General features: G+C 35.8%; 1 protein-coding gene, 1 long non-coding RNA gene and 1 other non-coding gene across 4 annotated transcripts; 1 reads left to right on the plus strand and 2 right to left on the minus strand.

Moving 5' to 3' along the window:
• Positions 1 to 1,161: 1,161 nt before the first annotated feature.
• LOC123526299 (uncharacterized) lies at positions 1,162 to 7,379 on the minus strand. The gene is made up of 4 exons (XR_006681555.2): positions 7,167 to 7,379; positions 3,298 to 3,370; positions 2,313 to 2,462; positions 1,162 to 2,007 (listed from the first exon to the last, which is right to left on the minus strand). It is a non-coding gene; the product is annotated as an uncharacterized LOC123526299 (long non-coding RNA).
• A 3,625-nt stretch (positions 7,380 to 11,004) lies between these two features.
• On the minus strand, positions 11,005 to 11,077 carry Trnaa-agc (transfer RNA alanine (anticodon AGC)). Its single transcript has one exon. It is a non-coding gene; the product is annotated as a tRNA-Ala (tRNA).
• Positions 11,078 to 11,123: 46 nt separating this feature from the next.
• Positions 11,124 to 27,591, plus strand: LOC123526301 (39S ribosomal protein L51, mitochondrial-like). 2 transcript variants are annotated; one of them, XM_045305388.2, is made up of 6 exons: positions 11,124 to 11,214; positions 14,893 to 15,019; positions 15,859 to 16,015; positions 21,154 to 21,261; positions 23,170 to 23,232; positions 27,409 to 27,591. In XM_045305388.2, the coding sequence occupies exons 2-6, from the start codon at positions 14,939 to 14,941 to the stop codon at positions 27,561 to 27,563; spliced, it is 564 nt and encodes a 187-aa protein (XP_045161323.2). In that variant the 5' UTR covers positions 11,124 to 11,214; positions 14,893 to 14,938; the 3' UTR covers positions 27,564 to 27,591. The 2 variants fall into 2 exon arrangements, with proteins under 2 accessions (XP_045161323.2, XP_045161324.2); XM_045305389.2 differs by having other exon boundaries at positions 15,886 to 16,015.
• The last annotated feature ends 310 nt before the right edge of the window (positions 27,592 to 27,901 follow it).

Genomic DNA, 27,901 nt, shown 5'->3' on the forward strand with positions numbered 1-27,901 from the left:
ACATGGAAAGCCATTTCTGATCAATAACTTGAGAACCACTTGATCCAGAATGTTGAAACTTCATAGGATGATTGGACATGCAGAGTAGATGACCCCTGTTGTTTTTGGATCTCTCTGTTAAAAGGTCGAAGTCACAGGGGCTTGAACATGGACAACCATTTTCGATCAATAACTTTAGAACCACTTGACCCAGAATGTTGAAACCTCATAGGATCATTGGATATGCAGAGTAGATGACCCTTATTGATTTTGGGGTCACTTTGTTAAGGGTCAAGGTCACAGCAGACAGAACATGGAAATCCATTTCCGGTCAATAGCTTAGGAACTGTATGTTCTAGAACCTTCAAACTTCATAGGGTGATAGGAATTACAGAGTAGAAGACCCTGAATGTCTTTGGGGTCACTCCACCGAAGGCCAAGGCCACAGAGGGTTTAAGGTAGAAAACTCTTTCCAATCAATAACTTGAGAACCACTTGACCCAGAACGTTGAAACTTATTTGGATGATTGGACATGCAGGGTAGATGACCACTACTGATTTTGAGGTCACTCGATCAAAGGTCAAGGTCAGGGGCCTGAACATGGAAAACTGTTTCCAATTCATAACTTGAGAACCACCAGGCACAAAATGTTGAAACTTAGTGGTATGATTGGACGTGCCAAGTAGATGATCCCTATTGCAGCCAACCATCAGATGAGTTTCTCTTTGACTTTCGCTCCTGTCCCCTATTGACTTCTTGCCTATACGACTATGCACTGGGGGAGGCGTGCTTTTTTACAAAAGCATCTTCTAAGTTTCCATGATAAGTTATGGTTGTACAATACGTTTTCACTGAAAGCTAAATACCTATTCCAGCGAGGAAATTCAATAAATAAGAAATGGCTGAAAGAACAGATGATATTTTTCATTAAAAATGAAAATGCCGGACATAATGAACAAGGCTATAAAATCCCATTACACTAATGTTCGAGTATTCATACTAGGCGTAATAGGACACTAGCATTTTTTTCTTCGGTTTTACACCACATGTGCCTAAATTTCATGTAATTTTTATAAGATTATTCTTTTATAAATATTTTGTCGATTTATACAAATACGCCTTTTTATTGCTCAAAAGTCGTGGAATGTATTCTTATTCAAGATATTCAAGGAAAACTGTAATGTGATAAGCTCAATTGTTATTGATATTTATTGGCAGTTATTAATGATATATCTCTTGCCATTTACAGATGCCATCTGATTAAATGTATTCAGTTAGTGTAGTGTGAGTAAATATTACATGACAATATGTGTATTTCTAAGAAAATATATTGCTAAACTCCTTGTATAAATCGGTCCTGTTGATCCATATAGTTTGTGCTATATGACAGGTCTCAAATTAACCTAACGTAAATACTTGAGAAAAAACATGCCGTGAAAAGCATGCCATTAAACAATTAAGGAGTTTAATAAACATGGTCTACACAGTCATTCAAACGCACTAGTGATATCAAAGAATTAATTGCTGCTATTCTGAGCGTTAAGACTGGTTTAACAAATTAGAACTTGTAGTTGCAAATCCATTAGATGATTCGCAACAAATTCAACTGTGGTATGTACTGATCTTAATTCACAAAACAAATAGTATTTAGGCCTAACATTGACATTTTTCAATAGTTTGGTACAAAAATAAGTTTGCTTTCCATAAATGTGAGTAAAGTGATATTTTCAACATTTGAATAGAACAGCCATAAAGCCCACCCACTTTTAACTTTAATTCGCCTTCCGATAAAAATACTGTTCCTGCTTTTTATTTGAAATATCCTTAAATTCATGAAGAAATTTTATAGTCCTTGATTTTTTGTTAAATACAAATCATAGTGCATTTTAAAATGGCGTTCTCATCTAACATCGTTAGAGAATATGTTCTTGAAGTCAGTTTGTAGTAACGTAAGTTACTGTTCAAATGTCATATTTGTCGGTTGTATCCGCTGTGTATAACTTTTCAAGGTCTTCGGTGGTTTCGTCCTGAAACAAGCAATCAGATTCTGACATACAATGGTGAAACGAAAAACATTAACATACAGATATATAAAACATCATTTTTACATCAAGATAGTTTATGCTAACCCTAGAGGAAGATTGTTGATTTTTTTATAAAACAATACTTTTCTTCCTTCAACAACATACCGCAGAACAGAAAAATAAAAGGATTTTGTATATGCGCTGGAGGACTATAGTTTATTTATAAGCAATTTTTTTTTGGAAATATATTTCATTTAGATATGTTATCAATTAAGAAGATATTTTTAAGGTAAATGTGTATAACGTACAAGGTTTACATCTTTCTTTTTCCTTTCGCAAAACGTAATTCTTGACATTATGGACGCGTAAAATGTCCTCTCTTCGTATCCATAGCAACAGGGTGCTGGACAAACTGCAATGTTTCGGATCGCCTTTATTCCTTTCATACAGCACAAAAACTAAAAGTGAAAAGCAAATTCTGTAAATTTATATCCTCCGTCGAAAAGGTGGTTTTGTGACTGAGGGGACAGTATTTTAAAAGATGTTAGATTTCCAAATATATTTGTGAGTTTTAGAACAATTAGAGGGGAATAACTCTACAGTTACCGAACATATCATGATGAAAGATGTGCATACACCACTGCCCTGTTGTGATCAATATTTGTATTAATTTTCACGAAGATCTACCAATGGATTACTTCGTCATGCGGTACTTTATCGGTTGCAAAACAAAGGACAATAACTCTGAAATTACTGAAGTGATCCTTACAGAAAGTTTCGCTGGCACCACCGCCCTATACTAGTACTTTTTTTACATTTACCTAAAGTTTCATAAAGATCCATCAATAGGTGACGTTTACACACTAAAAAATCCCTCTTTTTACCAAATCAAGCGAAAATCTGCTTTCATTGGGTCAAAGTGGATAATACTATATTATGTGAGCAAAGGTCATATGCTAGTTAATAATTACGCAAGGTTTGGTGATTCTAGCTAAACTATTTTCAGAAAAGTTTGAATTATAAGCATTTTCAATTTTGGACGGACGCACGGGCGAACAAGCGGATGGACAACGCCAAATCTATATTCCTCCACCTTTGGCAGGGGATATTAAAGAACGTAAACAAATTAAAGGTACATTAAGATGTCATAAAAGGCAGAATCATTTTAATGGCATTGTTGCTGTCATTTTTATACACTTTTATGAGCATAATTATTTAAGAATACTTATTGATGTCCATAGATAAACTGGAAACTACTGGTATTTTTTTAAAGATCAAAAACGTGTTATTTACTTGATCGTCTGTCCGTATGTTTCCAATAAATCCAAATAGTAGGAAAACTGTTGACACTGGATACGATATCATTCTGGAAATAAAGAAACTATAATTTTACTGTTGAAAACAGAAATAAAGGGTTTTCAGGATATCATTTTTGTTGGCAAAAGGGAGAAACAATTTTTTCTCTCAGGAAAACAGGACCTGAGAAACGGTGCGTAAACAATGTGGGTTTCCTATCATTTATCCTAGTCCTTATGAAACTTGTTCATTACTGAACTAGAAACAGAAATGAATCAGAATAGAATATGATAAATGCTGTACTCATTAGTAACTAAATACGAATCTCACAAAACGCAATACCGGAATAAATTTTCTTTCAGTTTGTCCAGACAGACTAAACGAACCGTTGCCGTTTAATATATTTCCAATTTGTTCTGTTTCCGTTTGAATTGATTTGTTTTGTGTTCCAGACATGATGAATCAAAAGATCAGGCTTTCTTCTTTCAGAAAGCTTTCAGTCCATGAAAATATTCTACAATTACTTCACAACCTAATGGACGTCGTGATAAAGTATTTATTTTCTCATTAACTTATCGTATTCTCCTGTCAAACACTGAAAATTTTGAAAACGCGCAGTTTATATGATGCGATTAGTTTAAACATATTTATTTCGTAATGTACATTTAAGCATGACAACTGACAAGACTACACACAATAGGAAAAGGATTGGAACGATAGAATTAACTAAAACAGTTCCTCTCCTTACGGATAAATTACATACAATAATGGCAGACATTGAATATACGATCTTAAATACATTACATTGAACTAAGCTGTTTTATTAAACATTGAAATTTTTGTAAATGGTGAAATTTGAAAAGTAGTGAGAAGAGTACGTAACGAATTTTAAGTGATGCGATTTTAGACCTATTATGTGCAACTTTGAAATCATTCATGCGAGAAATTCATTTTTTTAAATCTGCATTGAATTCCATGCATTACGTTTGGTAAAACTGGTGAAAATCTGTTCTCTTACATTTGTAAACTGCAAGACTTGCAAAATTGAATGGCAGAATTTTGAATGGCAGCAAAACACGCCTGAGACGATTATACACCAACTTTAGAAATTTCGAAGAACTTTATTCAAAAAGGTTGATTTTAAATAAATTTTATATGTTTATGAACGATACAATACGTGTTGTTTGGCTCGACTATACGATGTATATAGAGGGATATCGTAATAACAACATCATAGCACTTTAAAGGCTTGACTTATTTTAAAAGTATAGCATTTATTCTGCAACGCTGATTCGTGAACAGTATATAGCATATACATTCTGTATTTTGTGCAACCTGCGAAAAAATATAGTTGAACTTTGAATGACATTTGAGTGTTGCATATACATTCGTTTTAGCTATAAAGGCACAATTACATTTATAGGATTGGATCAATATATGGAATTAAAGTCCTGTTAAAAAATATGACTAAATATCAAAAGATCAAAATTAATTACATAGTTGGAAAATCTGTATTTTCAATGTCGCACATGAACGTATACTAGCAGAACCATAAAAGGGGCTGATAAAAAGAATGTATTTAATAATATTATACTTTCTACCATGATAATAAAATACTCAAACCTACGCCAGATATTTGAGATAACCATTTGAGCCGCGCCATGAGAAAACCAACATAGTGCATTTGCGACCAGCATGGATCCAAACTAGTCTGCGCATGGATCCGCGAAGTCTTGTCAGGATCCATGTTGTTCGCTAACGGTTTCCTTGATTACAACAGGCTTTGATAGCGAACAGCATGGATCCTGACCAGACTGCGCGGATGCGTAGGCTGGTCTGGATCCATGCTGGTCGCACACGTACTGTGTTGCTTTTCTCATGGAGCGACTCATTTCATTTCTTGAAATTGCCCATTTTTTAGTAAGTTTTATGTTCGTTACAAAAAAAAAAAAAAACTATCGCAGCCGCATTATAACCAAAGCAAAGATACAAAGCGTGTTTTTATCTCAAAAGTGTAAGAAAAAATGCTTCAATAAGACACAACATAGATATTATTACGGATGAATTTAATAAGATGACTACTTCATACTTCACAACTAATAACTTGAAATCATGAATTTCGCGATTCCATACATGACACTTTCTCGTGTTTTTTTGTAAGACATGTTAAATGATAAAGAAAGGAATTATTCAAGTTTAACTCCGCGATTTCAAACTTCATAGTTTGTTTATATTCTATAAAACGTGAAATCACGTAGTATGAGAGAATGAATTTCACGAATTCACCCTCCACTACTACACCATTTCTAAAATTCCATGAAGTGTGATTCGTGAAGTTTGTAATCCTGAACACCACGACTTCCAGATTTCTGAAACTTTATAATACTTGAAACGATGAATCATAAAATAATGATCTTTACGATTTCACAATTCATGGTTTATAAAATTCCATTAAAATGTGAAATAATTAACTTCAAGTTTTCACACCCCTTGATTTCTAAACTTTCTCAACGTGTGAAATCGGGAAATTGTGATTTTCAAACTTCATAAAACATGAACTCGTGGAGTATGAAGTCATAGACTAAACGATTTCACATTTTTTTTTATTTTAGAAATTGTGAAGTTCATTATTTCATAGTTCATTTCATGTTTATTGGAAAATAAATCGTGAAATTGTTAAGTGTAAAATTGTGAAATTCATGATGTCACACTTCACAATGTCAAGTTCTTAATTGTGAAGTGTAAAGCCATGAAGGCAGCGCTGGTGTTTCGTACATACCATGAAATAATTTGATTACCATTTAATGCCTCTAACCTACGAAAACTTCTGACAAAAGGCACGTTGAAACTGTATTTTCTGAACCCTTAAAGCTTCACAGAGTTAATCAGTACCTTTTTAATGCAATACAGAAAGGAAGCTCCGTGTATAATAGCTAAAGACACCCACAAGCAGATTTTATTTTTTTGGAATTCTTCTCCAGTAATAAATTTCATTTCCATTAATTCTAAAATAATTGTGTTTAATAAGATTATGGCGATATCATGCCTGACTTTCTATCAAATTAGGAGGAATTTAATTAAAGAGAATTAAATTAAATGACAAATGTTATAAAATCAAAAAATTTAATGTCTTAAATTTAGAGCTAAAATGAAGAATGAAATCTACTAGAAGACCTTTTCATATCTCCGAATACAAAGCAGACACTGTTTCATTGAATCAAATTATACAAGCTTCTGTCGGTTCAAAAGCGCATCCATCGTGCAGGTCTTAACGACGTTATATAAAATGTATCTTGGTTCATGTTTATAACCTCATCGCCAAGTTCATGGAACAGAAATATTAAGAACAGCAGAAGAATTGATTATAGCCTAATTCAATGCAACATACTTGCATTTACATTACGGGCTTTAGCCATAATGAGTACTGAATTGAGATTTCGGGTGATATCTGCATAATGATAAAATTAATAATAATAATAATAATAAATATAGTAATAATGATGCTGATGATGATGGTATATTCAAAACATGCAGGCCACGATATAGCACGCGTAACTGACGTCCAAGCAAAGCATGATGAATGGTGCATTCTATAGGTGGAAAATGCCGAAATCGCGTTTGAAGACTGCATTTTAAAAAATATTAAAAACCTAGGTCTAGATTTTTCGCAAAATGTTCGTCTTAAAGAAAATCTAAAAAAAATATAGAATTGGAATATCTTTGATATTCAACGAGGCGTTATTTTGATATTAATTAAACGCAATATAGCAAAACTACAAAATAATTTTCATCTTTGTTGATTAACACTTTTAACAAAATTAATTGTAATCAAAACACTGTATGTGAATTCTTATGAAGGTACAAACCTGTCTTAATTTCAAGAAGGTAGAAGTCAGCCGCTGGACGATATTCCCTCAGTTTATAAGTCCAGATTTATTGAAATGCTGATAGATCTAGATCTTTCCTTTTTACTGTCAATTTTAGCGTTATTTGTAATAATTCCAGCAGTCACGTATGATAGTAGTGGTTTAACGACAATTCTAAAACTATACGCCCCCACTGCGCAAGTACGTTTTATTTTTCTAATCCCGTCTGTATTGATTTCAATTCATAACCTTCTAAAGAGGTAATGTATCTAATAATTAGATATTACTCACGGTTTCTAACAGTTTCGGTACACGGCTCGGTTCGGGTTTTGACCACATGACTTTCTAAGTCATAATTTTCTTGCCATTGAAGAGAGACAGAAATTATGCGACTGGGTGTTCTTCATGTTTTTTTTTTCTGTGGAAATGGCGATATTTGATATATAAGATAAAGCAGGTTTGTGAACACAATAAAAACATGTCAACAAAAATATATTCCTTTTTTTTCGAGCATTTGATGACGTGGACGTTCAACCGTAAGTCGAACATCGGTGAAAATGATCCACTATCTCTGTGCACTGGATGAACCCTGCATCCTCACCTCCACCCAGGACTTAGTGAACATTCAGCCATAAATCGATGATCAGCGAAAATACCTAAAATGACCCACTATCTCTGTGCATTTGATGAACCCTGCATCCTCACCCCCCACCCCCGGACCTTCCCCCAGAACGTAACTTAGAATGCACTGGAGGAAATATGCAGTACTTAACGATGTTGACCTTCATTATAATTATTATTATTATACCAGTATATCTTATTATACCAGATTTATATAGCGCCCTTTTCATGATAAACACGTTCAAATGGCTACGCAGCAACACAGGGCGCGAAATAAATCCTCTTCTAGTACAGACACAGAGAACAAGTACAGACCCCTTCAGTTGCCGAGATCCTAGCGGATACCGGAGTGCAGTTTTGTCAGTGACAAGTGACTGGATTTGTCGACAGGTGATTAGAGTATACCTCATGACAGTCATCTGTCATTTTGGTTTAAGATCACGACCGGATAGGTACCGTTCATGTTTCACCTGTTGTAAGTGACCTAGACAGGCAGGTGCTCATTTAGGCTACCGGCGACAGTGACTCCATATGGTACAAGGTACCAAAATGCTACAGTGTTTTGCTTGTACAAAGCGTGTTAAAAAGGTGATTTTTTGTGTGGTTTAATGTCGCACCGGCATTTATAGGCCATATGGCGACTTCCAGCTTTGATGATGGAGGAAGACCCCCAGTGCCCCTCAGTGCAGTATTTTATCAGAAGCGGGCACCTGGGTAGAACCATCGACCTTCCGTAAGCCAGCTGGATGTCTTCCTCACATGAAGAGATCAGCGCCCCAAGTGAGGCTCGAACTTACATCGATATGGGGCAAGTGATTTGAAGTCAGGGGCATTAACCACTCGGCCAAGGAGGCTCCTGTTAAAAATGTGAATTCGGTTTGTTAAGGAACATGGAAGGAAGCGGATTTTGGTATACGAGCCGCGCCATGAGAAAACCAACATAGTGGCTTTGCGACCAGCATGGATCCAGACCAGCCTGCGCATCCGCGCAGTCTGGTCAGGATCCATGCTGTTCGCTAACAGTTTCTCTGATTGCAATAGACTTTGAAAGCGAACAGCATGGATCCTGACCAGACTGCGCGGATGCGCAGGCTGGTCTGGATCCATGCTGGTCGCAAACCCACTATGTTGGTTTTCTCATGGCACGATTCATATATTAATCTGTGGAATACCTAAGACCTGTTAAATTATATTTTCTAATTTGACTATTTTACATGTATCTTAGCACAGCTTGGCACGTGATGTTGATATGTCGCTGATAGAGTCATTAGTTGTCCGTTTTCTGTCTTATTTTACTAGATAGATCTTGTATGATAAGAAATGCCAACTGCAATCTTGGTTTGTACATTCTGTGAAAGTAAACAATGATAATGAAAAAAAAAAATCCTAATAAATCGATGGAGTTTTGTATTACACTCCGTTTTGGGGGCTGGCGGTACTAAGGTGCTTTTCATCCCATGTGGATGCTTTTTTGAAGAAATCTATAACGCACGGATCGGAGGATAGTAAGTGGTCGAAAAAGCTCACGACAACCACTGCGTTTTCAGGCAATCTAGTACGCACTATTTGAATGTTCAAACACTTCTATTTATAGTTATATAATTATGTATCATATTATCATTAGCACCGTTTTACGTAATACATGTATAAAAATACAGCGTAAAGCATCAGTATTGCAGCTGATGTGTGTCGGTTGTGGCTATTGAAACTCGGTAGAATTTTGGTACCAGAATACGTTGAATTATAGCTATTTTTTGGCGTTTTGGTTTTAAAAACGTTCTTTTGTTAAATGTTTGGCATGATTATTACAGTATCTTATTACGGATCCTTGCTTAATCATTTCCTGTTTCATTTGTTACTTTATTGTTTCAATATTCAAGTTTTATCATTTTTATGCATTTTCATATTCAGATCCATCGCACTCACATGAGCTCAGGAACATAATAGTTTATTAAAATAATATGATCTAAAAAGGACGGACTTAGTGGTAACGGTAGTAGTAAGGCAGTAGACTATGAGTCAGAGGCCTTGAACTCGAGCTCCATTTCTTGATAAATGTCTTTACACCTGGCACGCCAAAGAACCAGATCTAGACGGTTCTGGAATAGGTGCTAACATTTCTTCTGGAGAAGTCGTAATGGTAAGCAATGGGGATCTTGTCTGAGGGGATTTTGTCTTACTTCCCATAGTACGTGCAATGATAGCGTTTATGCAGAAGCGTCCCTTAACATAACTAAATCATAATTTAAAAAGTCACTGGGTCCTAATTATAGGTGAAAGCAAGTCTTACTAAGGTAATAAAAAATCCTAAGTAACTAGAGGATTGAAAGTCCTACTTAGTACTTTGTGTCTCGTAATTAGACTTTTCCGTGTTTGGCAAACACGTAATTAGGACTCTTTATTAAGGAGACAGTTATTTTTTATTATTATACCTTACATAAATGTCCAATGCAAATTTTCCGTTAGTTTACTTGAACTTGAATACTGATATATCATATTCCCCAGTGATGTTATATCGCATGCGCAAAATCGTTATTTTCAATTTCTGCGCATGTGATAAGAGCCATAATTTCATATCACACGCGCGCAAAATCGCTATTTTGTTTTTCTGCGCATGTGATATTATTTTTTCATATCTCCCGTTGAGAGATTGATACTTTCACATTGATTAAAAAGGCTGAGACGATACATTTTCAGACGATGCGCTTATATATACTTATGGAATAAATTTCCTTTTCAAGCGTTCATACATGTGTGAACCCAGCCGATTTAATTTCTTTTTAATGATTTGTTCTATTGCATTCCTGAGAGGGTGATATGAAAAATGTTCACCCCTCGAAATAGTCGGTTAAAAAGCTCTTGCTGCTTATGCTGTACTGTTTTTCTGTCTCAACCTCACCTCAGTAGTAGTACTTGGCAACATCCCATTGTGGACATCTGCGCCAAGGGTGACATAATACAGTTGTGTACGGTGTAGTTGCCGACTTTAAATATGAATATAGGCCTCGGTCGATGTTCATATATCTCGCGGTGAATATTTTTCATATCGTCCTCTCAGGAATGCAATATTTATATAATAGCATGTAACAAAATTTATTTAACAGTTTGTTAATACCACGCTAATTCGTGTTAGGACTGGGTATAAGGACAAAAAAAAAATAAACCAAGCTAAATCAGTGAATGTAGGAGAAAAATTGCACAAATTTAAAAAATTAATTGGAGAATCCGGGTATCGATCCCGGTACCTCTCACATGCTAAGCGAGCGCTCTACCACTTGAGCTAATTCCCCGTTATATTTGAAGATGAAAACAAAGTATATATTTTCTATTGATCTAGCCGACGACAATATGTGACTTCGGATTCTCTTTGTTCCTATCGGGGATGTAAATTTGTCCGAAACAAAGATTACTGACAGGCATAAATACGGTAAATAAAATTTTATAAAAACTGTCCTGCTCTGTTATTTTGTGCAACATTTCATTGCCTTGCATTTCATCGATTTACTTGCAAAAGAACAGCAACATGTTTTGAATAAATCTAATAATATAATAACGAATTACTGTAATACATAATCACAGAAAGTGGGTGGGGTATCCTTGTTTTCAATTTTCTCAGAACAGTCTTTTTAATACGAAATTTTCATATAAAATCCACGACTGATCAACGTTATTTCGACATTTTCTAGAGCCAGTATCAGATTTTCAGAGACTACAAACAGAAAATGATGTTTTCAAATAAAATCAAAATTTATTTATTCAATTATCAGAAAGATTCTGTATAGTGATAGTAGATTTATAGGCCAGATTTATAGGCCACTTCCAACAGGCTTGTTGTTGGGTTAACCCTTTAGCGATGTGGTTGAGTGTCCGCCTACAGATCTCGGGGTCCGGGGTTCGAGCCCCAGTATAGGGACCTTGGTATTTTCTCTCCCAGGGTTTACTTTAATGGTGTTAGAAGGGTTTGCCGACTCATGTGGTGGGCATGGAGTGTCATTCTGGAGAGCTGGTAAGCTCTGAAAAGTAAAGGGGGAGAAGTGTAGTGATAGTAGGGCTGTTGGGTTAACCCTTTAGCGACGTGGTCGAGTGTCCGCCTACAGATCTTGGGGTCCAGGGTTTGAGCCCCAGTAGGGACCTTGGTACTTTCTCTCCCAGGGTTTACTTTAATTCCAACAAGGTAAGTTTAGTAACACAAGCTATGTACTGGTACTAATGATAAACCCAAACAGAAAATGAGGTTTTTTACCTGTCACTTTTTTATTTCTGCAAATTGAAATCAATGGTCGGTATCAAAATAAAGCTTAACCTTTGCTGAAAACTTTACATAATTCAAATTTATATTTAGTAAGCAAACTTGCACGAAGTAAGGCCCTGAAAGGGGTATGTAAAAGGGGGCTTTATGAACGTTGACTGATGATAAATTCGAACCCTTTGTCATTTACAAAATTTTCTTGGTATTATTATATTGACACTTTACCCAAAAAGCTGCAACAGTCATTCCTGATCAAGTAATGAAAAGTTAACAAATGTCAGGCCTTCATGTTTCGACAGTGAGCATGCGCAAAAAAACACCCTCTTCCCCAGTAATTTTGGATAAATACTTTTTATACAAATTTATGTAAGTGATTTATTTATACAGAATATTTACCAATTTTGTTTTTGTTTACACCAGTTGGTGTTGTAAGTGGAAACTATTAGATGGTGTGTTCAATTTTATAAATAACTGATTGCAATAGAATATTTCCAAGGTGTTCGACTTTATCATCTGTCCGGGTTTATCATCAGTACCAGTATAGAATTTATACTGACAAAACTATAACATAAGGAAGTTAAACTTTGTTTGGCTAGGGATCCAGTAGCTGCAGCTCTAGACCCCAAGTTGTTTTGTTAAGTTATTGTTTTAAAATTTTTTTTTTAATATTTCTCGTTATAAATAGCTCTCACTTGGAGTTGGAGACATACTGAATGTGAAAGTCTTAACAGCAAAGTTTACTATTTAAATCTTTCAATCCTGAGAAAAACACAAATTAGATTATTTAAAGCTTCCATTCTGGCAAACAAATTACTGATTCATGTTAATAATTCATCAAGCTAAAGCCGGGATCAATACAACCCTCTGAATTTACTCCTATACGCTTCTTTCACAAATCAGTGTCTCTTTATCAGACATTAAATTATTATAAGTACCACCATATACAATTAATGAGTGAAACCAACTCTTTAGAAGTACCGTAACTACATGTACATGTATCTGTAATGCATTTAGTTTAAAATCTGACTTCTGTCCGGAATACCGCAAACAGGCACACACAGCTGCTGTGACGACAGTGATAGTAAAACATTGGTGATTACCTCCATTTTCATCTTCAGTAATTAATTTATGACATTACATTCACTTGCGTATTATTTACATAAAACAATGTCAGGCTCACTAAGATGTTTGAGTTTTCAAGCTCTAATACACCTGAACATGTTGTTGTCATTCTTTGTCTATAATAATAATTAGATTATGTGATATAGTGGATACTTCAAAAAATCTTCTTGTCACAAAACACTGGTCCAACATCGAAACAGTTTCACAGATAGGTCCATGAATGTGTGACCTCCTACCAAAATTGTTCATGCAGTCTGTGAAACTCAGGTGAGTGATCTCTGGCCATTATGGCTCTCTATTTAATAAATTTGTAAGGTAGTTTTTTCTTTTTAAGGCAACCCAGTTTCATTCCACAAAAATGGCATTTGATGGGTGTAATTATTTGTAACAATTATCTCATTCTGAAATTAATCCAGTTTATTACACGACTGTATTCTATTGTTTCTCTGATTGGCTGAATACGGTTTGAAAAGTAATGAGTACATATCATATCAACTTATCCTGGGTTATAAATAGTACAAAAATAAAAATAGATCAAAGTAGGTGCTTGGAAAACCAATATCAACCTGATTTATTCCTTATTTCTTTATTAAAGATACAATTGTAATAACAAGACTGACCATACATCTATTCATGTAATAAAACAATTATTGACTTTTTCATAGGTTGATATCAGGATTTATCAACCCTCTAAAAGTTATATTCACCTTGTCTTCCGCTCGGTGAATATAACTCTTTTCGGGTTGATAAATCCTGATATCAACCTATGAAAAAGTCGATAATTGTATAATATCCTTCTGATTTACTATTAAAGTTATAGGCCAATACATTAGCTTAGCTAGCGCTTTGTTTATTGTTGTCATTTTTGTTTTTTGCTGTTGGTTTTAAGCAAATTAAGATAATGAAGTAAATTTCCAGGTGCCCTTCTGGTCATTATTTCTGATTCAGGCAAGGTAGAGTTGCCTTCCTCCAAGTCCGGCTGGCTTTCTCACAGTTTTACATTTAAGTCAGAATAAGGTTTCAAAACTACAGCAGTAAGGATGTTGTTTTTTAGCTCGACTATTCATAGAATAGTAGAGCTATTGGACTCTCCTGTGCGTTAGCGTCGGTGTCCTGATTTGGTTAAGCTTTTGTAAATATACACTATGTGTAAGCTGGTATCTCAGCAACCACTTGTGGGAATGGATTGAAACTTCACACACTTATTCACTGTGATAAATTGACTTACACTGCACAGGTTCCATAACTCTGTTTTGCTTTTTTACAAAATTATGCCCCTTTTTCGACTTAGAAATTTTTGGATAAGGTTTTGTATGTAAGCTGGTATCCCAGTATCCACTAATGGGAAAGGATTGAAACTTCACACACTTGTTCACTGTCATGATATGACATGCAGAGCAAAGGTGCAATAACTCTACTTTGCATTTTACAAAATTATGCCCCTTTTTCAACTTAGCAGTTTTTGGTTAAATTCTTATATATAAGCTGGTATCTCAGTATCCACTAATGGGAATGGATTGAAACTTGTCCACTGTCATGAGCTGATAAGCACTATGCAGGTTCCATAACCCTGTTTTGCATTTTTACTAAATTATGCCCCCTTTTTGACTTGTATTCATTCAATTGACAAGGCTGTTGAATAGTCGAGCAATGCTGTTCTCCGACAGCTCTTGTTAATTGTTGAATTTATATTGTATAGCCATAGAATATTTTTATCCATCGTTACTCTTTCAGAATGAAAGGAGTTTAACATCCCTGAAAGAAGAAGCGAGAGGTAACAATGTCCTGGGTGCTCCGAGGTGTGTCATATTGCAGGCAGATTGCCAGCAGGGTCACATTGCAGACCCATTCCAATAGTCAGGTAAATAGTATTGGTGAGACTTAAGAAAAAAAGGTATTGGGTTCTGGTAAACTGCCTATATTATCCTGGCTTTTGATGTTTGATAGAGCTGTTTTGAATGTAAGTTGTATTAGTTTGTACTCACATTAAACATTCTTAATTTAATATGTAAATGATAGAGGCATAGAACTAATTTAAAAGTTGTGCAGATTCATTCAGAACGTAATATCTATTAAATATCGTAATATCTACCACATGAAAAAATATTTTTGAAAAAGCTGTTACATTTTATGAATACAAAATCTGAACACTATAATTTACATTTATTTTAATGATATTGGGGATCTTGAAAAGAGTCATTGTCTCGTGAATGTGAAGGATATTTTTCTGGTCTTGATTTGATTTACACGGATAAGTCGTCCTTAGTTTACAAAATAAAAACCTTTAGAATAGTGCTGCTTGTTCGAGAAAATGGAAGCATTTATCCGTAAAACATAGACTTAAGTCTGAATCCTGACTGTGGAAATTTATGTAGATCAAACCATGTATTAATGGCAACATTTGTGTTGATGAATTCAGGAACATTTCAATCTTTCTTACAATGGATACATGACAAAAACGTCTTACAGCAGTGAGCCACATCTCCATATTTTTAAACCCTTTGAACAATTTTACAATATGTAGGGTTTCGGAAACTGCTGGACAGATTGGTTGACAATTACAGTCGGATGAAAAGAAAATTTTACATTCTGACATAATAATTTACATGTTTCATTTTTACCCCTGATGCTAGTATTTTCATGAGGACTTTTATTGTTTGTATAATAAACCAGAATATTTTCAGTTAACCTATATTTTAGATTGGTTCCTCTTTCTTGAATGCGCAGAGCATATCAGTAATGTGTTCCAGTGTGAGATGTAAGACAGAAATTCCACAATACAAGTTCCCGGCTCCTTCCCCATACAAAACACCAGGACCTCACCGCTATGGATACAATAATAAACTCTTCGATGGAGGTAATTTAATAATGAAAAACTGAATTTTTATATATTATCAATACTGGTTTAGAACTTTAATCCAATGAGGATTTAGCTCACTTCCGCACAAGGTGCTTAAGGACAAGCTACAAATGTACATATATTGTTATTTTCCTAAGTCATGGTCCTTCATACATCTTTCAAGAATTTTACTGTTTACACATTTGAGAAGAAAACATTTTAATTCTAATGCAAAATGCATATGGCCGCATTATTGAGGTGAAGTTTGTTACTGTAATAACACAATTCATGGTATTAGTTGGAAAAATCCCCCGCCACAAGTGGTTGGGTGTTATAGGAATAATATAATATATAATAATAATGTTCGTCTGTCTGTAACATTTTGTGTCCAATCTGTATTCCTTAACCCCTTGAAGGATTTTCATGAAACTCTAGCCAAATGGTAACCTCATCAAGACAATGTGGGGAAATGTGGACTCAAGGTCAAGGTCACAACACAAGGTCAAAGGTTTGAGCCTTCCATTTTGTGTCCGCTCTGTATCTCCTAGGCTATGTTGAATCAAGAACAAGGGCACAACTCAAGGTCAAAGATTTGAGCTCTGTATCTCCTAAACCCCTTGAATGAATTTCAAGAAACTTGGGTCAAGTGATCACCTCATTAAGACAATGTGCAGAACACATGTCAGCCATGTTGGCTCAAGGTCAAGGTTACAACTCAAAAGTCAAAGGTTTAAGCCTTTCATTTTGTGTCCGTTCTGTATCCTTAACTCTTTGAAGAATTTTCAAATTCATTGATGTTTTCATACATGGACTGTGAAATATACTTAACAATGTCAATGCTTTCACACAATACCATTAACCCTTTCTCTATCCATAACAGTAGTGGGGGATGTAGCTGTCTTTTAAACTGCCTTGTTGCTGTAGCTTGCCTACTCCTAGAATAAGTAGAGCTATTGCAATTTAATACCCATGGATTGACACTGGAGTCAGGAGTTGGTTAAGTTTTAATTGTGAGTTGGTATCTCAGGATCCGCATATCAAAATGGATAGAAACTTAACACAGTTGTACACAGTGATCATCTTATATGTAATGCAAAGGTTCTGTAACTCTGTTTTGCAATTATACATAGTTATTAGCCATTTTTAGCCCACCATCTGATGATGGTGGACTATTCAAATCACTCTGCGTCTGTGGTCCGTCCGTCCTTACGTTCTTCCGTTAACAATTTCTCGTTATCGCATCTCCTGGGGGGATTTTGTCCAAACTTTGTCAGAATGATATATTGGTACCCTAGTTTTGTCCCTCTGAAAATCAGAGGTTCAACAATTTTTGAGTGAGTTATGGCCCTTTGTTTATTTTTATAATTTACATAGATTTATTTAGGGAAAAACTTTGAAACACTTCTTGCTCAAAACCACAGGGCCTAGGCCTTTGATATTTTGTATGTAACATCATCTAGTGGTCCTCTATTAAGATTGTTAAAATTATTTCCCTAGGGTAAAATATGACCCCGCCCAGGGGGGTCACATGGTTTATATAGAGAAAAGCTTTGAAAAGTTCTTGTCCAAACCACAAAGCCTAGAGCTTTGATATTTGTAATGTAGCATCATCTAGTGGTTCTCTACCAAGTTTGTACAAATTATCCCCCTAGGGTCAAATATGGCCCCGCCCTGGGGGTCACATGGTTCATATAGACTTATATAGAATTTTTTTTTTAAATCTTCTTGTTCATAACCTACAACATTCAAATTTGGACCACATGTATAGTTTTGAGTGGCAAGACAAACCTTGACATGAGTTGACCTTGATCTTGACCTAGTGACCTACTTTCACATTTCTGTAGCTACAGCCTTCAAATTTGGACCACATGCATAGGTTTGTGTACTGAAACAAACTTTGACCTTGACATTAACCTAGTGACCTACTTTCACATTTTTGAAGGTACAGGCTTCAAATTTGGACCACATGCATAGGTTTGTGTTCCGAAATGAAATTTGACCTTGATTTTGACCTAGTGACCTACTCTTACATTTCTAAAGCTACAGCCTTCAAATTTTGACCACATGCATAGTTTTGTGTACCGAAATGAAGTTTGACCTTCAGATTGACATAGTGACCTATTTTCACATTTCTGAAGCTACATGCTTCAAATTTGGACCACTTGGATACTTTTGTGTTCTGAATTGAAATTTGACCTTGATTTTTACCTAGTACCTACTTTCACATTTCTCAAGATACAACCTTCAGATTTGAAGCACATGTATAGTCTTGTGTACCAAAATGAACTTCGACCTTGAAATTGATCTAGTGACCTACTTTCACATTTCCCAAGCTACAGCTTTCAAATTTGGACCACATGCATGGACCACATGCACAGTTTTGTGTACTGAAATGAACTTTGACCTTAATTTTGACCTTGAGGTAGTCTTGAAATTTGGAACATTAAAAAATGGCTCAATGGTGGGCGCCAAGATCACTCTGTGATCTCTTGTTGACTGTAAGGTTATGTTTTAGTATGTAAGCTGTTATAACTAACCAATTGAAGGAATGGATTGAAGCTTATTGTGCTTGTTGTCTGTGATGATTTGCTTAGGTCACGTTAGGTGTCATTACTTTATTTTGCTTTTTCCCAAAGTAATGCTTCTCTTTCAACATAGCAATTTTCTTCTTATCATTGATTCAACCTAAGCATGGTAAAAGGGGCAAGATCTATGACTCAAAATTGTTGCCCTGTATTGGTTTATGTCTGTTTTTAGCTCCACTATTTGGAGAATAGGGGGGCTATTCTACTCGCCCCAGCATCGGCGTGACCCTTCTTTGTTAAAGTTTTTCGGCAACCTTTGCTTTTCTGTCAAAGCTTTGTTACTATTGCTTACATTTTACTGAAACTTCATGTAAACATTGTCCAGTATACAAACATAGTATATTTTGGGGCTGAACCCATTATACCCAAGATCAAGGTCACCAAGGTGTTATACTTAGGTTTTTTTTAAGGTTAAAGTTTTTCGGCAACCTTTGTTTTTATGCCCCCGAAGGGAGGCATATAGTTTTTGAACCGTCTGTCTGTCGGTCTGTCAGTCTGTCGGTCTGTCCGCATTTTTCGTGTCCGGTCCATATCTTTGTCATCGATGGATGGATTTTCAAATAACTTGGCGTGAATGTGTACCACAGTAAGACGACGTGTCATGCGCAAGACCCAGGTCCGTATCTCAAAGGTCAAGGTCACACTTAGACATTAAAGGTTATTGCATTGATGGGCGTGTCCGGTCCATATCTTTGTCATCGATGGATGGATTTTCAAATAACTTGGCATGAATGTGTACCACAGTAAGACGACGTGTCACGCGCAAGACCCAGGTCCGTACCTCAAAGGTCAAGGTCACACTTAGACATTAAGGGATAGTGCATTGATGGGCGTGTCCAGTCCATATCTTTGTCATCGGTGGATGGATTTTCAAATAACTTGGCATGAATGTGTACCACAGTAAGACGACGTGTCACGCGCAAGACCCAGGTCCGTATCTCAAAGGTCAAGGTCACACTTAGACATTAAGGGATAGTGCATTGATGGGCGTGTCCGGTCCATATCTTTGTCATCGATGGATGGATTTTCAAATAACTTGGCATGAATGTGTACCACAGTAAGACGACGTGTCATGCGCAAGACCCAGGTCCGTAGCTCAAAGGTCAAGGTCACACTTAGATGTTAAAGGTCTTTTTTCATGATAGTGCATTGATGGGCGTGTCCGGTCCATATCTTTGTCATTCATGCATGGATTCTAAAATAGCTACGCATAAATGTGTGACACAGTAAGACGACATGTCGCGCGCAAGACCCAGCTCCGTAGGTCAAAGGTCCTAAACTCGAACATCGGCCATAACTATTCATTTAAAGTGCCATCGGGGGCATGTGTCATCCTATGGAGACAGCTCTTGTTCTGTCATATCTTTGTTACTATTGCTTATATCTTACTCTAATTTTACATAAACATTGTCCAGCATATAAACAAAGTATGCACATGGGCTGGGCCCATTTTATCCAAGGTCAAGGCCACCAAGGTGTTATACTTCTAAAGGTTATTTTTAAGGTTAAAGTTTTTCGGCAACCTTTGTTTTTCTGTCATTTCTTTGTTACTATTGCTTATATCTTGCTGTAACTTTACATAAACATTGTCCAGCGTACAAACAAAGTATGTACAGGGGCTGGGCCCATTTTATCCAAGGTCAAGGTCACCAAGGTGTTATACTTAGGTTATTTTCAAGGTTAAAGTTTCTTGACAACCTTTGTTTTTCTGTCAAATCTTTGTTACTATTGCTTTTGTCTTACTATAAGTTCACATAAACAATGTCCAGCATATAAAGAAAGTATGTGCAGGGGCATGGCCCATTATACCCAAGGTCAAGGTCACAAAGTTGTTATACTTGGAATTATTTTCATGTTGGAAAAAAAGGAATTATTTTCATGTTAAATTTCTTCAAAAGCTTCGTTTATAGACATATCTTTTCTGCATTAAAAGATAATGACTTGAAATTAAAAATATTTCTTTATAATCTCCATCTGTGTGTGTGGTTACAAACCCCATAACTTTAATTATAATTAGATAGAATTATGCCCCTTTGTACTTAAACTTTTTTTGCAATCTTTGCTTCTGGATATTATATTAATGCAATATAAGATAAAGACTTGAAACTTAAAATGTATCTTTATCATCATCATCTGCATGTGTGGTAACAATTCCCATAAATCTGATTTGTATTTTTGACCAAAATATGCCCCTTTTATACTTAAATTTTTGAACAATCTTCGTTTTCTGGACATAACTTTGGTACTATATAAGATAATGACTAGAAACTCAAAATATATCTTTCCCATCATCATCTGCATGTGTTGTAACAATCCCAATTACTCTAATTTGTGTTCTTGACAGAATTATGCCCCTTTTAAAGTAGAGGTCTCTTATTGAGACATATATTCAGAATAGTGGAGCGCGCTGTCATACGGACAGCTCTTGTTATTATCTTATTTTTTCAGTGACAAACAGCTTGTGACAAAGCTTTTGAATTTTCAAAAGTTGCTGTCCTCAGCAGCTTTGTTAATAAAAATAGAAAATTGCTCTTGACAATTGGAGAAAATGCATATATTTTCCCATTACAGGACCACTACCAAGAGGTTTAAGTGAACCTGTCCAGAATTTGAAGAAGTACAAGCCTAAAAATGTGTGGAGTAAAAAGAGGGCAACTTTCGGACAAAATGATTACATTGGTAAATGTCCACTTTTTCCCCCATAAAATAAGGAATATTGCATGCTGTAGAACTAAACTGTTTCGTTTTGTCATATGATGAAGTTGGCCAAGTGATGATGTTGTCTGTAGAGTTTCAAGAAAAAGTAAAGATGACCTTGTTTTCTTTAAATAACATTCAGCAAATGTCTTGTAAATTCTCTGATATTTGAGCCACACCACGAGAAATCCACCATAGTGCAATTGCGACCAGCATGGATCCAGACCAGCCTGTGCATCCACTCAGTCTGGTCAGGATACATGCTGTTCGCCAACGGTTTCTCTAATAATAATTGCAAAAGGCTTTGAAAGTGAACAGCATGGTTCCTGACCAGACTGGTTGGATGCACAGGCTGGTCTGGATCCATGATGGTTGCAAACGCACTATGTTTGTTTTCTCATGGTGTGACTCATTTTGACTTTTATGCCGTTATATTACTCTACACACTGCAGTGAAATTTTTTTAAAAAATCGGTTTGTCATGAAACTTAATTTATATTTTGCTTTAATACTTCTTGGTTCTCATATTTATGCCCCCCTTCAAAGAAGGAGGGGTATATCGTTTTGCAGATGTCTGTCGGTCGTTAGGTCGGTCTGTTTGTATGTAGACCAATCCGTTTCCAGATGATAACTGAAAAACGCTTAGGCCTAGGATTATGAAAGTTGATAGGGATGTTGGTCATAACCAGCAGATGACCCATATTGGTTTTGAGGTCAGTCTTACAAAGGTCAAGGTCACAGTGACCAGGAACAGTTAAACGGTTTCCGGATGATAACTCAAGAACGCTTAGGCCTAGGATCATGAAAATTGATAGGGAGGTTGGTCATAACCAGCAGATGAGTCCTATCGATTTTGAGGTCAGTAGGTTAAAGGTCAAGGGCACAGTGACCCGAAAAAGTTAAACCATTTCTGGATGATAACTTGAGAACGCTTAGGCATAGGATCACAAAACTTAAGAGGGGAGTTGATCATGACCAGCAGATGACCCCTTTCAATTTTAACATCAGTAGGTCAAAGGTCAAGGTCACAGTGACCAGGAACAGTTAAACGGTTTCCGGATGATAACTCAAGAATGCTTGGGCATAGGATCATTTGATAGGGAGGTTGGTCATGACCAGCAGATGACCCCTATTGATTCTGAGGTCAGTAGGCCAAAGGTCAAGGTTACATTGACCTGGAACAGTTAAACTGTTTCCATACAATAACTTGAGAAGGCTTGGGCCTAGGATCACAATACTTAGGAAGGTTGGTCATGACCAGCAGATGAACCCTATTCATTTTGAGATCAGTAGGTCATAGGTCAAGGTCACATTGACCTAGAACAGTAGAACTTTTCTGTACAGTGATCAAAGAATTTCTGTTCCTTGTGCAATTACTGAATGCATCAAGGGGGGCATTTCGTGTTCTACAAGCTCTTGTTGAATGACATTATAAACCATATATTTATTTACGACTGTGAGAAGTTTAATTTATATCTACATATACATGTACACTGTAGAAAACTTTCTGTTTGTGAAAATGTGCTGAAAGTTGTGACTTTCCCATAGATTCCCATTAAGAAAAATTGTGTGAGATTAAAATTTTTCAAATTGATCTAGGCAAAAATCAAAATCAATTTTATTTGCTGAATTTTCTACGTATCTTCTGAAGTTTTGAAAAATCAGGGTTTAATCAAGGTACAAGTTGCAGAAAAAGTGTTGACCCGAACATGCAGAACTACCTCAATGCTTCTTTAGGAATGATATGATAGATATCAAAGCTTATAGCGATATGTTGATGTCGGAGTTTATACTGGTGTGAGTTTAGGAATATGCTAGATATCAAGGTTTACAGGGATATTAGTTTTTAATGTGTTAGGTATCAAGGCTTATACTGGTTTTATAACTTCAGATATACTGGGAGATTCAAACCTGCGTCCAGTGGACATCATCAAGGCACCTGCATGGTTGAGAGGTTTGTTAAATATCTTTACACTCAGTAACAATTGAAATATCTATTGACTGTATGCAAGAGCCATGCCAGAAAGGTTTTGCCCTAACATTTTATGGTTTTAAATTTTAAGTTAGTAAAAGGGGCAGCCAAATGCAGCTGCATGGTAAATGCAAAGCAATTGGACATCCTGTTATTCTGATAGCTATTTAGATCCTAAACAAAACATCTGCTGCATACCAGATATTGATATTGATGTTAATTACAAATTTAATTTTTACCTCATGATTGTTAGTATTCAGCTTAAATAAATGAAATATCTGGATGTTGCGCAATACGTATCAATATAGGCCCTTGAAATTGTCATTGAAAACAATTTTTAGCTCATCTGATTTTTTGAAAAAAAATGATGAGTTATTGTCATCACTTGAGCGGTTGTCGGCGTCGGCGTCGGCGTCTGCGTCGGCGTTGCCTGGTTAAGTTTTATGTTTAGGTCAGCTTTTCTCCTAAACTATCAAAGCTATTGCTTTGAAACTTGGAATACTTGTTCACCATCATAAGCTGACCCTGTATAGCAAGAAACATAACTCCATCTTGCTTTTTGCAAGATTTATGGCCCCTTTTGTACTTAGAAAATATCAGATTTCTTGGTTAAGTTTTATGTTTAGGTCAACTTTTCTCCCAAACTGTCAAAGCTATTGCTTTGAAACTTGGAATACTTGTTCACCATCATAAGCTGACCCTGTACAGCAAGAAACATAACTCCATCTTGCTTTTTGCAAGATTTATTGCCCCTTTTGGACTTAGAAAATCAGTTTTCTTGGTTAAGTTTTATGTTTAGGTCAGCTTTTATCCTAAACTATCAAAGCTTTTGCTTTAAAACTTGCAACACTTGTTCACCATCATAAGTTGACCCTGTACAGCAAGAAACATAACTCCATCCTGCTTTTTGCAAGATTTATGGCCCCTTTTGGACTTAGAAAATATCAGATTTCTTGGTTAAGTTTTATGTTTAGGTCAACTTTTTCTTTAAACTATCAAAGCTATTGCTTTGAAACTTGCAACACTTGTTCACCATCATAAGCTGACCCTGTACAGCAAGCAGCGTAACTCCATCCTGATTTTTGCAATAATTATTGCCCCTTTTGGACTTAGAAAATCATTTTCTTGGTTGAGTATTATGTTTAAGTCAACTTTTCTCATAAACTATCAAAGCTATTGCTTTAAAACTTGCAACAGTTTTTCACCATCATAAGTGGACACTGTACATCAAGAAACATAACTCTATCCTGCTTTTTGCAAGAATGATGGCCCTTTTTAGACTTAGAAAATCATGGGTAGGACAATATTTCTATTACACAAAAAAAAATCAGATGAGCGTCAGCACCCGCAAGGCGGTGCTCTTGTTTCTTATTACTGTTACAGGTCAATTGATTTATCATCACACTGCTTTATTTTCTGTTCTTACACTTACAACATTTACTTTTATATAAACAAAGAAGGATTTTAGAGTGTACTGTCTTTCAGTTTAAAACACGTTTTGCTTTTGGCTGTTTCGGTTTACCCCATCCATTTATGCCTAAAAAGGATTCCAGAGTAGTATTCCTTACTGGTGAAATTCTAACATGTTAGAATGGAAATAGATTTTAGTTTAGCATGCTTTTTAGCTCGACTATACGAAGTATAAGGAGAGCTATCATACTCGCCCCAGCATCGGCGTCGGCATCTTTCCGCGTCCCCACTTTGGTTAAAGTTTTGGTGCACTTTCTCTTTTTTCAACTTACCTCTGTAATTACTTGATGGATTTGATTCAAACTTTAAATACTTATTCCTCATCATCATCCACATCATCTGACATAAGGGCCATAACTCTAGCACCAGTATTTCATGAATTATCCCCCCTTTTCACTTAGATTTTCAGGTTAAAGTTTTGATGCACTTTCACTCTATCTCTGTTATTACTGAATGGATTTGATTCAAACTTAAAATAGTTGTTCAACATCATCACCCACATCATATTACACAAGGTGCATAACTCTGGCACCATTCTTTCATGAATTATTCCCCCTTTTTACTTAGAATTTCAGGTTAAAGTTTTGGTGCACTTTCACTCTACCTCTGTTATTACTGAATGGATTTGATTCAAACTTAAAATAGTTGTTCAGCATCATCACCCACATCATATGACACAAGATGCTTAACTCTGGCACAATTTTTCATGAATTATTCCCCTTTTTACTTAGAATTTCAGGTTAAAGTTTTATGCACTTTCACTCTATCTCTGTTATTACTGAATGGATCTGATTCAGACTTAAACAATTGTTCAGCATCATTACCCTTATCATATGACACAAGGTGCATAACTCTGGGACCAATTTTTCATGAATTATTTCCCCTTTTTACTTAGAATTTTCGGTTAAAGTTTTGATGCACTTTCACTCTGTCTCTGTTATTACTGAATGGATTTGATTCAAACTTAAAATAGTTGTTCAACATCATCACCCACACCATATGATGCAAGGTGCATAACTCTGGCACCAATTTTTCATTAATTATTCCCCCTTTTTACTTAGAATTTTCGGTTAAAGTTTTGATGCACTTTCACTCTGTCTCTGTTATTACTGAATGGATTTGATTCAAACTTAAAATGGTTGTTCAACATCATCACCTACACCATATGACACAAGCTGCATAACTCTGGCACCAAATTTTAATGAATTATGCCCCTTTTTGCTTAGGATATACTTATATAGTGTTTTGATACATTTTATCTTTACCTCTCTTATTACTTTAAGTTGATATTTTTTACATAGACTCAGGCTATTGTGCAATATCTTCATCCACAGTTGGAGTCATTAAACACTCCAATGACAGCTCTAGTTTCCTCAGATGTGCCCAGTTTCACTATCCAGCATCGAAATAGTCAAGCGGGCTGTCTCCTGTGACAGCTCTTGTTTGGCAAAGAAAGCACGTTTTATTTGCTAACAAAGCATGCAAAACTAAGTTCTAGTTCCCAGTTTGATTATTTAATAATATGATTGTTCTGGTTATCCTTTTATTAACCCTTTTAATTTCTATAACAAACTTGTCTGTCTTCCAATTTGGTCAGTACCATAAGCTGTTAAAAGGGGTGCTTACCAAAAAGATCCTGGCTGAATAGCGAATAGTGCAGGTCATGATCAGACTGCATCGATGTGCAGGCTGATCATGATCTACACTGGTCGCAAAGGCAGAATTGATTGTGTCCAGCATAGTAAGGGTTAAGTTTTGGTAAGCTTTTGTATGTTAGTTAATGTGTAGAACAATTTGATAATACTTAAAATGCTGAAGTGAGCTGTCATTGACCGCTTAAATTACATACAAATATAGTTGAGATGATTGTAAAGTCAGAAACGGCTTACAGGTATACCAGACCAAAATTTCATACGTGAGAATATGAACAGTTTCTGTATATAGTTTTAAATCAACAAAAAAAGTATTATTGTTAAAAGTTCTGAACAATCGAACAGTTTAACAGAAAAAAAAAAGAAAATAATAACAAGCCTTATGCTATTTATCAAAAATATCGTTAAAATTAATATTTAATGAAAGTTTTGAACAACTGGGCCAATTATGTTTATGTGTATGAATAGTACTTCCCATCAGTTTTAAAATAGAACATACTTCATACGTGTATGGGTAGTATAAATATGTATTGCCTTGAAAGAAGCTTGAAGTTTTTCCATCAATCGGCTGTTATTGCATGGCATTTAGATAGAAATGTAGCTCTATACACACACAATTAATTCGTTTATCAGTATATTTGTCAAATGAAATACATTTGATAAGGATTTTCTACATTTGAAGTAAATATCTGATGATAAAAAACGTTAGTGAAAGATATGCATCTGATATCTTTAACCCTTATCATGCTGGACACGATTGAGTCTGCCTTTGTGAAGAGTGTAGATCATGATCAGACTGCACATCCATGCAGACTGATCATGATCTGCACTGTTCGCTATTCAGTCAGTATCTTTTTGGTAAGCACCCCTTTAAACAGTTAATGGTACTGCACGGATTGAAAGATGGACAAGTTCATATTAATAGAATTTTTTGAAGGTTAATAGAAGTCATTATGTATTCTGTCTTTGACCTTGACCTTATCAAGAGCTATTGCTTTGAGTTTGTTGTTGAATTATTCTTTTTGTATTATTTCAGGTTTCAATGGTAATGAAATGCAGCGTTTAATACGCAGAATGCAGTATGAAGGTGATAAGATCAGACAGTTGTACCCTACCCACTATCATAATAACTGGAAGAGAATTAAGTTTCTGTACAAGAAATACAATAAGAGACGTGGACATTATAATTGATAGATGAAATAAAGTTATATTAACAGTGTACAGAGTTTACCTTATTTATTTACACTGTATAATGCTTTTCAAGCAAAATATAGCCCTTCTTTAGCCCTTCTTTAGAAGCACATCCAGAATTATGTCATCTCCTGTTGACTTCCCACAGCATCAACGCCAGTCCACTTGGGGGACTACTTGGTAGGGGGGCTTTTCTACAGTGACACCAGTTTAAGGAGGCTCATCCTCAGATACCGTCATTGGCGCACTCCACCTGCAGCGCCATCTGTGGGGGCCCATCCGACACTACCACCTCACACTGCTACCACTCACCTTCAACACAGCTGACCATATGTCAC

This window comes from Mercenaria mercenaria, chromosome 14 (assembly GCF_021730395.1).
Source record: "Mercenaria mercenaria strain notata chromosome 14, MADL_Memer_1, whole genome shotgun sequence".
NCBI classification, from domain to species: Eukaryota; Metazoa; Mollusca; class Bivalvia; order Venerida; family Veneridae; genus Mercenaria; species Mercenaria mercenaria.

Bases quoted from the DNA above. Each gene is read 5' to 3' on its own strand.
- LOC123526301 (XM_045305388.2), top strand. From the start codon at position 14,939: ATGTCCTGGGTGCTCCGAGGTGTGTCATATTGCAGGCAGATTGCCAGC. The intron at 21,262-23,169 runs GTAAATGTCCAC...TTATAACTTCAG, and splicing joins CGGACAAAATGATTACATTG to ATATACTGGGAGATTCAAAC. The intron at 23,233-27,408 runs GTTTGTTAAATA...GTATTATTTCAG, and splicing joins GGCACCTGCATGGTTGAGAG to GTTTCAATGGTAATGAAATG.